Source organism: Saccopteryx bilineata, chromosome 4 (assembly GCF_036850765.1).
Source record: "Saccopteryx bilineata isolate mSacBil1 chromosome 4, mSacBil1_pri_phased_curated, whole genome shotgun sequence".
Lineage (NCBI taxonomy): Eukaryota > Metazoa > Chordata > Mammalia > Chiroptera > Emballonuridae > Saccopteryx > Saccopteryx bilineata.
In genome coordinates, this window is record NC_089493.1 from 184,436,883 (window position 1) to 184,449,380 (window position 12,498).

Sequence of the window (12,498 nt, forward strand, 5' to 3'; positions counted from 1 at the left end):
GTTATAACAATTTTACCAATGAAATACTCAAAGCTAGATCAAATTATATTAAGCAGCTGAATCCAAAATTTTAAACTGTTGATGTCATTTCAAGAAATGAGAGTTTAATTATGCAAGTATCCATTTTGTGACTAAGTCAATATGTGATCATAAGGCCCGATAATTATAAATAATATTTTGGGTTTGAACAATTAGGAAAACTTACCCCCTCTCCAATCCCAACATTTTAAAACTATGTTCAATTTCTAAGAACTTAGCAAGACTCAAAAATTACTTTTATGCTGTTTTTAAATTTTTAAATTAGTTTATTCACATTGATTTGTAATTTCCAAGGGATGACAATTTAGTAATAAATAAGGGCAGGAGAGGTTTTTTTTTTTTTCCTCACTCAGAAATCTATCTTTCTAAGATTTCAGACTTTATATTGGGACCCTGATCATTCTAACTTGTTTAAGTAATAGGGCAATATCTCTTACTGTGCTTATTGGATAATCCCTGCTTAATAGGATCTGTCTTCTGCTTAAAGTATCCATGGCTATCCTTGGAGCTGATGTATTTGTTTCTTGTTTTGAAAAATGAAGAAGATTGTTTCTTAGCTCTGCAAACATTGGTAATATACATAGAAGTAACTAAAAAAAAATTTAAGTGTTAATAAAATTTTTTAAAAATGCATTTAGCAGAGTGAAAAGGTCTTAGGCTTTGCAATGAATAAGATGTGAACTCAATTCTTGGTCCTGTCCCTTAGAAGAAGCCTCGTGACTTTGTGAAAGCCACTTAACCGATTAGAAGCTCTGATCTCTTATAAGAATGAGGATTCTGGATCTTTGCATTAAGGGTGAGATAATATAAACCACTGATCACAGTGTTAGATAATTAATGCTCAACGTAGTATGTAGTACTCACTGCCATAGTCCTGAAAATATCACAGAATATGGAAAAACACTGAAAACCTTTCTCCTCACGAGTTATGTTGGGAAAAGATGTTAAAATAAGCAGTGTTGACTTTTTACAAATAAAATGCCATCCTAAGCTGGAAACTGTGGCAGGCACTAGGGAGCCAGGGATAAACAAGGCATCGGTCTTGCTCTCATGAAATCTACGGGAAGACAAACACATAAACTATGATTCTCAAAATGGGTGGTAAGTGCTGAGCTTAACATCTGTGAGAGCAGGGTACCCATCTGGTGTTCGTATCCCTATCATTTACTCCGGTTGCTGAAACAGAGGAAGCATTAAATAAAAATAAATAAATAAATGAACCTAGCCTAGGATAATCAAAGAAAGATTGCTACTGTGAATCTGTATTTGTTGGAAGCCGTGTAATCACTGTTCTATCACAGGGCATTCAGAATAATAGACATAGAACTTTTCCTCAAGAAGTTCCCACCTATTATCATTAGAATGGATGTTGGAAGATATCAGGGAAACCAATTCAAGTGCAGTTGAATGCATGCAATGGGAGTATATACAAGCCACAATATCTGAGGCTCAATCCAATACTTGGATTTTTTTAAATTCAACAAAAATACATTAGTGCCATAATCCCTTCCTTGGAGTCTGCCTTCAAATTTTGGGTAGAAAAATGAGTTGGAGACTTAACTTGAAATGTGCTTATTCACCCGCGGAGCAAAACCTTTAGAGGCACAGAATGCACTTTCCTGTTCACTATAATATTCTGTCGTTTCTTCATTTATTGACTTATTTCTTCACTTATTTGCTTATTTACTGTGCTTGGGCCCTGGAAAGGGACACATAACTCCTTTTAAGAAGCTCATGGTTGAGTGATGTAGGCATTATTGTCATCCCCATTTTACAGATGGGACACAATTTAAGGCCCAGAGAGGCTGAATAATTTTTCCAAGGTCACACAGCAAGTGGCAGAAGATTTGGATCTGGGTAGTTCAGCCACAGATATGTGCTCTCACCACATGACACACTGGCAACAGGCCAGACAGACGTGTGTGGAAATGCAACAGTGTGATGGGGCCCAGAGTCTAGGAGTGTGGACTCCCAAGTTATACTGCAAGGGTTTAAATGTGGTTTTTACCCCTTATTAACTGTGTGGCCTTTGGCAAGACATTCCTCTGTTTCTCTTTTCTCCTGTACTATTTGGAGATAAAAGAGAATGTGCTTCATGGGCTACTGTGAAATTGTAATGAAAAATATGCATGCAAACTGGTGAGCAGAGTGTCCAACCTGAAAAAATTATACAGTCAATATTAGATATTACGAGTCGTGATGGAGTTAGTACAAGAGAGCTACATGATATCATGAAGTACAGGTCATTTCTGCTTGGTGTATCAGGAAGGCAGTTTGGAATAGATGCCAGGCATTGCCACATTGTGCTTCCTAAGTCCTTGTTTAAGGAGAGTCCATGTGAAAATTATAAAAGAGATTACGGAACCTGAAAACATGATTTATACAGAGAAAGAAAATAATTAAATTGCCAATTGGCATAAGAATGAAATTACAGCCAAAAAAGGATAGTTTTCTGAATAGAAATATCTTTTCTTTGTCATTGATTATTATTTATCCCCCGCTTTTTGTTGTTGTTGTTGTATTTTTCCAAAATTAGAAGCAGGAAGGCAGTCAAAAAGACTTCTGCATGCGCCCAACCAGGATCCACCCGGCATGTCCACCAGGGGGGGATGCTCTGCCCATCTGTGGCACCACTCTGCTGTGGCCAGGTCCATTCTAGTGCCTGAAGTGGAGGCCATGGAGCCATCCTTAGCGCCCAGGCCAACTTTGATCCAATGGAGCCTTGGCTGCAGGAGGGGAAGAGAAAGATAGAGAGGAAGGAGAGAGGGAAGGGTGGAGAAGCAAACAGGTGCTTCTCCTGTGTGCCCTGGCTGGGAATCGAACCCAAGACCTCCACACACCAGGCTGATGCTCTACTACTGAGCCAACCAGCCAGGGAGGTGTTTATCCTTAGAACAGATGCCCAAGAGAAATTGTGAGGTTCTCTTTCCTAGAGACAGCTTCCTCTGGATGAGTTGATTTAAGGATGACCTTACACAGTCCAAATCAATGAGGAAATGAACTGTCTTCACTGACCAGGAAACAACAGGGGTCATGAGCATTCATCATGGCATCCTCAGGGCTCCCACTCAGCCAGTCTAGTACATAATATCTAGAGCACGGGTAGTCAACCTTTTTATACCTATCGCCCACTTTTGTATCTCTGTTAGTAGTAAAATTTTCTAACCGCCCACCAGTTCCACAGTAATGGTGATTTAAAAAGTGGGGAAGTAACTTTACTTTATAAAATTTATAAAGCAGAGTTACAGAAAGTTAAAGCATATAATAATAATTACTTATCAAGTACTTTACATTGGATTTTCACTAAGTTTAGCAGAATAAATCTTTATAAAACAACTTACTATAGTTAAATCTATCTTTTTATTTATACTTTGGTTGCTCCGCTACCGCCCACCATGAAAGCTGGAATGCCCACTAGTGGGTGGTAGGGACCAGGTTGACTACCACTGATCTAGAGAAATAACTATATACATAAAATGTGAAAACTAGGGGCTGGGGAGAGGAGACTTCCACAGTTATCTCGTCAACCTATTCATATTTCAGATGAGGAGACAGGTCCAGAAAAATGCTAAGTAGTCTAAAACTGTACCCACTGTTTCCTAATTTTAATTTCAGTACTCTTTGGTACAGATATTAAGATACCAACCCTTCTGTCAATGATAATTTTTGATACATCATTTCTCTTAAAAAAATGTTTTTATTTGCACAAAACACTAACTTTAGAATACTTGGAAGAAAAGGAATAGCTGTATGTGGAATCCATACTCCTGATAACAGGTGAATGGTTGAGCTCTTGAGCTGGAAAGAATACATTTCTAATCTTCCTATCTTTACACTAAATATGTGTTTAAAAAGTAATTTTACTTATTTTAATTTATTCACACAGCATCTCAGAAATAATAGAGTAAAACACTATCATTTGAACTGAACAAATGAGAAAAATCAAGTCAAAAGAGGTTAAGCAAGATATTTGCTCTTCAAATAACTGACATCAGAGAAAGCAAAAATGGAAGCCAGGCTCAAATACCTGATTCTGCTGCACAAAATGAAATACCTGCTTCTTTTCTTCTACTCCCCTTGACTTTGTATTGTAATGTAACCGAAATATTGTCACATCTAACTTACAAGCTTCCCTGAGGGTTACAAGATGTGTAAGGATATTTGAATTACAATTCTTCTAGACTGTTGAATTAGAGGAAAAGAATTTGACATGCTTAGTGCATAAGCACTTGATGTCTAGACATTCTTTTAATCCGTTTTAGGAGACCAATTTTTTTATTATGTTTTTCTTTCATTTTTAAATTATTAGAACATGATTTTGATGTTGCTGTCTTTCTCTTTTCCTATTCCAATCTGTGCAGCCAAAACACAGAGTATGTTTAATTTAGGAAGGTGATTGTAAAAGATTGGAAATCCTCCTATTGCTTCTCTATTTTTTTTTTAGTGAGGATGAGGTTTATATAACAAATATAATGTCAAATAATTGCTCTTTAAATGACCAAAATCATATTCATTGAAGAATCTTCCCAAAATGTCATGCTGTGAACACCAACAAATGATAATGGAATATATGTAGACATCCATCTTTCTGACATTATATGAAAAATGGGATTTTTATTTTCTTTGAGTTAATGACATTTTGCCGGAATGAAAATTTAGGAATAACATACACTCCTAGGAGGGTGAAATGTAACATGACTATGTCTACACAAGGCTACATTTTAGCAGTCCTGGGAAAATTAATTTTTTGCATTTTTTCTCAAATTTCACTCATTTCTTTGAGATGATCTTGTAGATATCACCCAAAGTATCTACAGAAAATGAAGAGAAATCACAGTTAACCTTTGAACAACCCAAGTGTTAGGGGCATCGATCCTGTGCTCAGTTAAAAACCTTCATGTATCTTTTGACTGCTCAAAAACATAACTACTAATAGCATACTGTAGACTAGAAGCTTTACTGGTAACATAAACAGTCAATGAACACATATTTTGTATGTTATATTATATATATATAATATATATAATATATATAATATATATATAATGAACACATATTTTGTATATTATATAATACACACACACACACACACACACACACATATATATATATATATTGTATACTATATTCCTACAATCAAGTAAGCTGGAGAAAAGAAAATGTCATAAAGGGAATCTTATGGAAGAGAAAATACATTTACAGTATTTATTGAAAAATATCCACGTATAAGTGGACCTGCTCAGTTCAGACCTGTTTTATTCAAGGGCCGACTATAGTTAACATTTGCTTTACCTTCTAAAGAGAGATGCTACGGATGTCAACTTGAGCGAATGCCCTAAAACTTCAGTGCATGCCTCTGCCCCACAGGCAGGCAGGAAACACAGAATCTATGTGAGGCCATGCTATATCCCAAGACCTGCCCATATTCTCCATTAGTTTGCAGATTGGTGAGAATATAAGCATATAAACAGATAAAGTTAAAAGTGTGAGATGTTATTCTAAATAATTATTATAAATATAAAAAGGAGCTATAAATAAATGTTCACGTCCTTAGTTTTGATCAGCAAAGGGTAGATGTCATCCTTAATAACAATAACAAAAGCTTGCATGAATGTACGGATGATTTCTTCCTGTGGAGAGTGAGTGTATTTCTTCTCTCAATACTTCTACCAGTTCCAACTGGAGAGAAGAGAGAAAAAAATGGACAAAGAAACCAAATTTTATTTTGAAACTTTTTCTTTTTTTCTTTCTATTTCTTGTGTAAAATTCTTTTTATAGGATGATCTTAAGACTAGCCCTATTTCTTTATTCTCCCCACAATATCCTTCTCACTGTTTTATAGACAAGGGAACTGAGGCTTAGAGAGTTCAAGTGAGATGCCTAAGGCTACACAGTAAGAACAGTTTTTGGAACCAAAGCTACAGTACATTTCCTCTTATTCCATTATGGACTGAGACCCCATAGATGAATGAAACGGTCACCAATAGAGGAGGCCAAGTAGATGGCTTGGGGACGTGGGAATGTGGGGCAGGCCTGAGACATGACACTGAAATGCAGAGAGTTAGAATGTGGGGAGTCCTGAATACGGGCTAGGGACTTTGCTTGTTAGTATCTCCCACTGGAGATACTGTTGGCTGTCAAATTATGGAGCATGTTTGCTGATGGACACTACCCGGGTATGTGGCTAAAATCCTACTATATATAGAACAACCCTCATAAAAAAATAACTGTCAGGTGTGCAATGTCAACAGTGCTGAGTTTGGGAATCCTGATGCAGATAATGGGGATCCATTAAGATGTTTTAAGGCACTTACGTATGCTTTGAAAAGATCACTATGACATCAAAAAAATGGACGTGGGATGGGCCTGGCGACAAACGTGACAGTTAATAGATTGTTAGGAGAGTCTACAAAGGAGATGAGCGCAGTGACCACAAGACGAAAGACAGACTGCGAGAGGTTGCCCCAGGGCAGTGAAAGCTGTGTGACTGCCTGCTTCTTTGCTCTCTCTCTGCAACATCCAACTTCCCGTTCAAGGATTCGTTCCAGGTCTCTAGCCTGAAGTGAATAGACACATGACAGTGTCATGAATTAAGAGAAGGGCACAAAGTGGAGAAGCAGCGCCCCTGTATAGACTGGTCATTACTTTTTATTAGGAAGGTTAGCGAAAGTCAGTTAACATATAGTATTTAGTGGGTGGTGTTAGTGAAAAATCGGTATCTATGAGATGCATTGTAAATATTTGGAAATACAGGTCATGATTTTGAGAGCAATGTCATTTAGAAATGTAGACTTGGCATCCAGCTGTATAAAAATAACACTAAGAGAAGAGGTCAGAAGGATTTTTTTTTTATTTTTAGTGAGAGAAGGAAAGGCAGAGAGACAGACTCCCACATGTGCCCTAACCAGACCCACTGTAAGCCAACTAGGGGATGATGCTCTGCCCATCTGGGGCTGTTGCTCAGCAACCCAGCCATTTTTTTAGCATCTGTGACAGAGGCCACAGAGCCATCCTCAGTGCCCAAAGGCCAACTCACTAGAACCAATCGAGCCATGGCTGCAGAAGGGGAAGAGAGAGAGAGAGAGAGAGAGAGAGAGAGAGAGAGAGAGAAAGGGAGGGAGAGGGGTGGAGAAGCAGATAGTCACTTCTTTTGTGTGTCCTGACTGGGAATCAAACCTGGGATAGCCACACGCCAGGCCAAAGCTCTACCATTGTGCTAACCAGCCAGGGCCTGAAAATTCTTTATTAGTGCCAAAAAATGGGAAAGAAAGCTGAAGCTAGAATTACATCAGGAACCTCCAGATTTACTTTGCAGAAGGGTGAAGATCACTGCTTGACACACACACAAAAAAACAACAAACCCTCAATCAACACTCTCAGATTATAATAATCAATGAGTCATCAAAATAAACTCAAAAGAAAGCAAGAGAATAACAATCAAAAGTGTGCTCTGGAGACGAGAGGCAGCCAGCACTGCTTAACTTTTAACACTGAAGAGAAGGTGAGCCGCTGGCTTGCGGACTGAGATCCTCGTTGAGACCCATGTCTCCCCTTATGGATGCTAAGAGGTCATGTGCAGTTTTAGTCACATTACAGGACCTAACGGTGGATGGCACGGACAGAGACTAAATCCCAGGTTGAGTAGGAAAAAGCCCGGGGGTGAAGGGAAGAAGGAAGGTAAAGAAATGTGAATACCAAAGAGAGGATGTTTTCTTAGCAAGAAATATCCCTATTTTATTCTTACCCACTTACAAATAGCTAAGCATATAATTAGAGTGAATAAAACTAAAAGCTTCTAAGAGTTATAATTGAAATATATATATTTATATATTATATATATGTATGTATATAATTCCAACTTCTAAAAATCCCTCCTGCGATCTGGGTTGTGGGTCTACTGCTTTAGACCTCTCCATGATCTCAGACTTGGGAGTACAGCAGGACCACGGACAGCCTCGCTAGTCCACCGCTCCGAAGAACAGGCTAAGAGTTGGGACAAGTTCAGAAGCTGGCCCCAGCTCAAAGAACAGTTGGTGTATCTAGGTGGGATCTGAAGAACTCTATGTCTCAACATCTGCCCAAGGGACTTCAAAACTGTACTGTGAGAAACTCTGGACTCTATCGACTCTATCCTACTCTTTTCATTTCGGAGCTTGGGCGAAGCTCAATGAGTCACCCACAGTCAGAGAGCTCCGGAAAGGAAGTGTCACCGCTCAAATGCAGCTCTCCCACCGAGGCGGCTTCCAGTGCTCCTTCCCTAGACAGCCTGGCCTCCCCTGCAGGGCCCAGCCCGGTGTCAGGTCCGTGCTAATCCGCCGATGTGTCATCAGGGTCGAGCCTGGCCTCCCCTGCAGGGCCCAGCCCGGTGTCAGGTCCGTGCTAATGCGCCGATGTGTCATCAGGATCGAGCACAGTGCCTTCGTGGCCACTAAAGACAATGTGTAAATATATGCTCAGCTACGTCTTAAAGGGGTGATGCCCCAGACATAGGATGTATGACCATCTGTGGCACCTTGATCGCATCCTCAGAGCCATTTTGGTGTGTTTTTAAAGCATCTTTTTTTTTTCTTTCCTGGATAAAAGTTTTTTTCTTCAGGAACCAGATACTACATGGAGAAGGGATGTGTATAACCCAGCACATTTCAACTGGTGTGCCGCAAGAATTTTTAGAACGTGTAATACCTGACTATTTAGTCTGAAGCACTGACCTCTTTTCCCTTAGATTGTCAAAAAAAAAAAAAAAAAATGGCAACAGCCAATACAACAATAACCGTCCAGTGGGAATGAATCAAAATTATACCTATTTTTTTTTTGTCGGACTGGCAAAAAATGATGTAATTTTTGGTGTGCCGCAGAATTTTGGTAATTAGTTTATGTGTGCCCTGAGATGAAAAAGGCCAATGATTGCTGGTCTAACCTCCAGGTCTTTGTTGCCGATAGAAAACCTCAGAGATTAACTTTCTTTTCAAGGTTAAATTGCTCAAACTCACTGTCTGTTTCACCCTCTAGGAGAATATGTTGTTATGACCACTCACTTCCACCTGAAAAGAAAGATTGGCTACTTCGTCATTCAAACATACCTGCCATGTATCATGACGGTGATTCTGTCCCAAGTCTCCTTCTGGCTCAATAGAGAATCTGTCCCAGCCAGGACTGTCTTTGGTAAGTGCCAATCAAGACGTGCATACGGGGGTCCGGAAGGCAAGTCATTCGGGTGATACTGCAAATAGAATGAAAAAATCATTCTACATTAAAATGTGAAGTTAGTGTAATAGAAAGATTCAAGGAATTATCATTCTCACCATGGTGTGATGTCTAAAACTTATTTCCCTAAATAGCTACCTGCTTCAGTGCATGCAAATCGATGGGATTAATGAACATTTGATTTGTTATTTTGGGAGAGAAATGGAAGGAGGCAGGCATAAAATGCATATGCTAGATTAAAGCATATACACACAGAGAAACGTTAATATGTATATCATACTTTCAGAATACAGTTATTCATCTGTGCAGTTTTTGAGAATCTAAGAAAACATTAGCAGAATTGCTTTCTTACATATACGAAAGCAGGCTTTCCTTACATAGGAAGAGATCATCAATGACTATATCATATGATGGTACAGGAATACTTCACTTACCTAATATGTACTCTTCTAAAGAGGTACAAATATACAGTTTTTTTTCTATTAAATGATTTAAATACTTCAAGTTAAGGCAATCTGGTGAAAAATCGCTTAAAGGGCAATAACCTTTACTAAAAGGAAAACTCATCCCTAATTTATTATTATAGAAATTTGTATTCCATATAAAGAAGTATTTCCTGCCTGTATCTCAGTATACTGTCCCGATTGTACTTTGCTGACTGATGCACACAAAAGATTGGATTGCCATGAACTTAAGGATTCAGTCCTTCAGTCAGTGAATTTTATCAGAAGCCTTCTATGAGTTGGGCACAGAATGCTGCCGTGACCATAACATAAACCACTCTCCTCACGAAGGTTATAATCTGGAGCTTCAAATAAGAATTAAAATAAAATCATGCATTACTGAGTGCTCTTCTAGCATGCTCTGTTCTATGCAATAAACCTACGCTATCTTATCTAACACTAAAAAAAGAAAAAGGCTTCTGTACTATTATTATCCTTTTGTTATAGACAAGAAGGCGGAGGGATAAGGATGAAATCAAGGTCAAAAAGCTACTAGGTGATGGAGTGTAGAGTAAGACCCAAAGCCTTAGATACAGGGTCTGTGCCCTTAATAACACGCTGTACCACCAATGTGCTCTTGCACTGCGAGGACAAGACATTGGAATGGGGTTGTCGTGGACAACATCATCCATTTGTAAATAACAACTTTACAGTCACTGCTGAAAGGCACAAAGTTCATGTCAAAAGTATCAACTAGGCACAGTGCTACATTTAAGACCCATCACTATGAAGTAAAGGCCTTAGAAGCTTAAAATCAAAATTGAGGATTATTCATGTGCAAAGATCACTATGCTGTCATTCTTCAATAATAGGCAAGGTATAAAAAATGAGCTATCTCAGAAGAAAAGCAAGATTCTCTTCTCCAAGTGCCCAGAAAAGATTATTTCCTTCTGAATGGAGCAAGGTGCTTCCAAATTGGAAACCACCAAATTTTTGCTCTGACAATAACCTCAGAGCACAGCTTATCCAAGATCTAGAATGAAAACGAGCAGGTCGCTTCAAGCTTGTTTTTTCCTTATCACCATTTGTCGGTATTAACAAGGGTTGACACCACCTTTTAGAACTGAAGACTGAGCCCTTGTCAAGATGCTCACGTCTGTGGGTAGATGTAGTTCGAGCCCCCTTTTTTTTTCACTAGAAATTTCAAAAATAGACCCCAGAAGATATTTACTTCATGTTTTATGTAGAATGAACCCAGCACTAAAAGTGAAAAAGATATATTTTTAATGCTCACGTTAGCCACTTTCACCCTAACGTATCTGATCCATCCATTTTGGCAACTTCCTGAAGTATTTTGGATTGTTTGATAAAAAGAAACAACTTGCTTTTCACATTTTTGACAATCTGGCAACTCATGTCCCTTTGGTGAACATAACTGCCCACCTGTAAACTCAGCTGTGGCAAGTTTCTTCTGTCTATCAAATTATATATTTCTAATGTTTTAAGTTTATAAAATCACAGATACAATTTTCTAAGACCCTTGGCCTTTCAACAGTTATTTAGTACACATTTCTCTTCTTTTTTGCCTAAACTCAGCACATTCTTCTGAGCTGTGTAAGATGCTGAGCACAGTCAAGGGTATTTAAGGATATACAAAAATAATCATCATAAAAAGTTGTACTTTATAACAGTTTGCTAAAAAAACATCCAGACAACAAACAGCCAAAGCCTGTTTAATATTTTAAAATATCATATTCTTGTCCCTCTCTGCTCATATGTGAGGGCAGTGTGGTCCTGAAATTCGGCTGCCAGACAGATCCAAATTTTAGGTTAAACCTTTATTTTTCTAAGCTTTAGTTGCCTATGAAATATAACTACAATTAAAATAAAAGTGTGTCATTTAAAAGATTAAGTGATAAAAATAAGAATGTAAGTTGTCAGGCTCAGTACTTGGAACTTAATAGATGTTCAACACACTTGTGTCCCTAGAGTAGAAATTGTCAGGCCACAACACACACAAGTGCACATGCGCACATGTGCGCACATACACACACACACACACACACACCCCTCTGCATGCTATTCTTAACTGCTTTTAATTTATGCATGCATTTTATCTAAAAACACCTAGTCCCAAATTAGTTTTGAGAGCTGGTTACATATACCAAAATTTGAAGAAAACATGGAATTCACCATAGTAGGGATTTATCTAAAAGGACTGAATTTGTCAATAACAATAGTCATTAATTTTGCCCTTAATAAATACCAGGCTAAGTGCTAAACACTTTACTACTGTATTGTATTTGATACTCACAACACCGCTCTGAGTTTGACTTATTGAAATGAACTTATAAGAAAATAATTTTTTTTTTTAAAAAAAAAAAGCAGCTTAGAACTGTGAGGCAATTTTTTCCAAGGTCACTCAGCAATCATAGAACTGTGATTTGCTCTGGGTTACTCTGTTTCCCAAACACTGACAGTTGATTACCTTGCTTTTTGGTCAAGTTAATATTGATAAGTATATTTACGTGCTGTTGTCCAGCCAATTCTTTTTAAACCATTTGTTGGTTAGGTAATATAGATAATTCCCAGAATTTATGCAATACCTTTAGAGTTCAAAGTAAATTTGTTCTCTACATATTTTTACCATGTATCAACACTAAGATTTAATAAAAGTCTCACTGTTCCTTCTTAATCTTATCACTTTCTAATATAGTTACAAAGACCATCTACTTAGAAATTCATGGGAAATTAGGGAATATTAGATGGGCTAAAACAGTCTTATTGATCAGTGTCACCCTGTTAAATTTAA

At 38.0% G+C, this 12,498-nt stretch overlaps 1 protein-coding gene across 2 annotated transcripts in view; it reads left to right on the forward strand.

Annotated features, from left to right (window-relative positions):
• GABRA1 (gamma-aminobutyric acid type A receptor subunit alpha1) overlaps positions 1-12,498 on the forward strand; it is a 56,151-nt gene that overhangs the window by 37,674 nt on the left and 5,979 nt on the right. For both annotated transcript variants that reach the window (XM_066273201.1, XM_066273200.1), the window contains exon 9: positions 9,049-9,201. In XM_066273201.1, the coding sequence (XP_066129298.1) occupies positions 9,049-9,201 (153 nt within the window). The remainder of the gene's footprint in view (positions 1-9,048; positions 9,202-12,498) is intronic.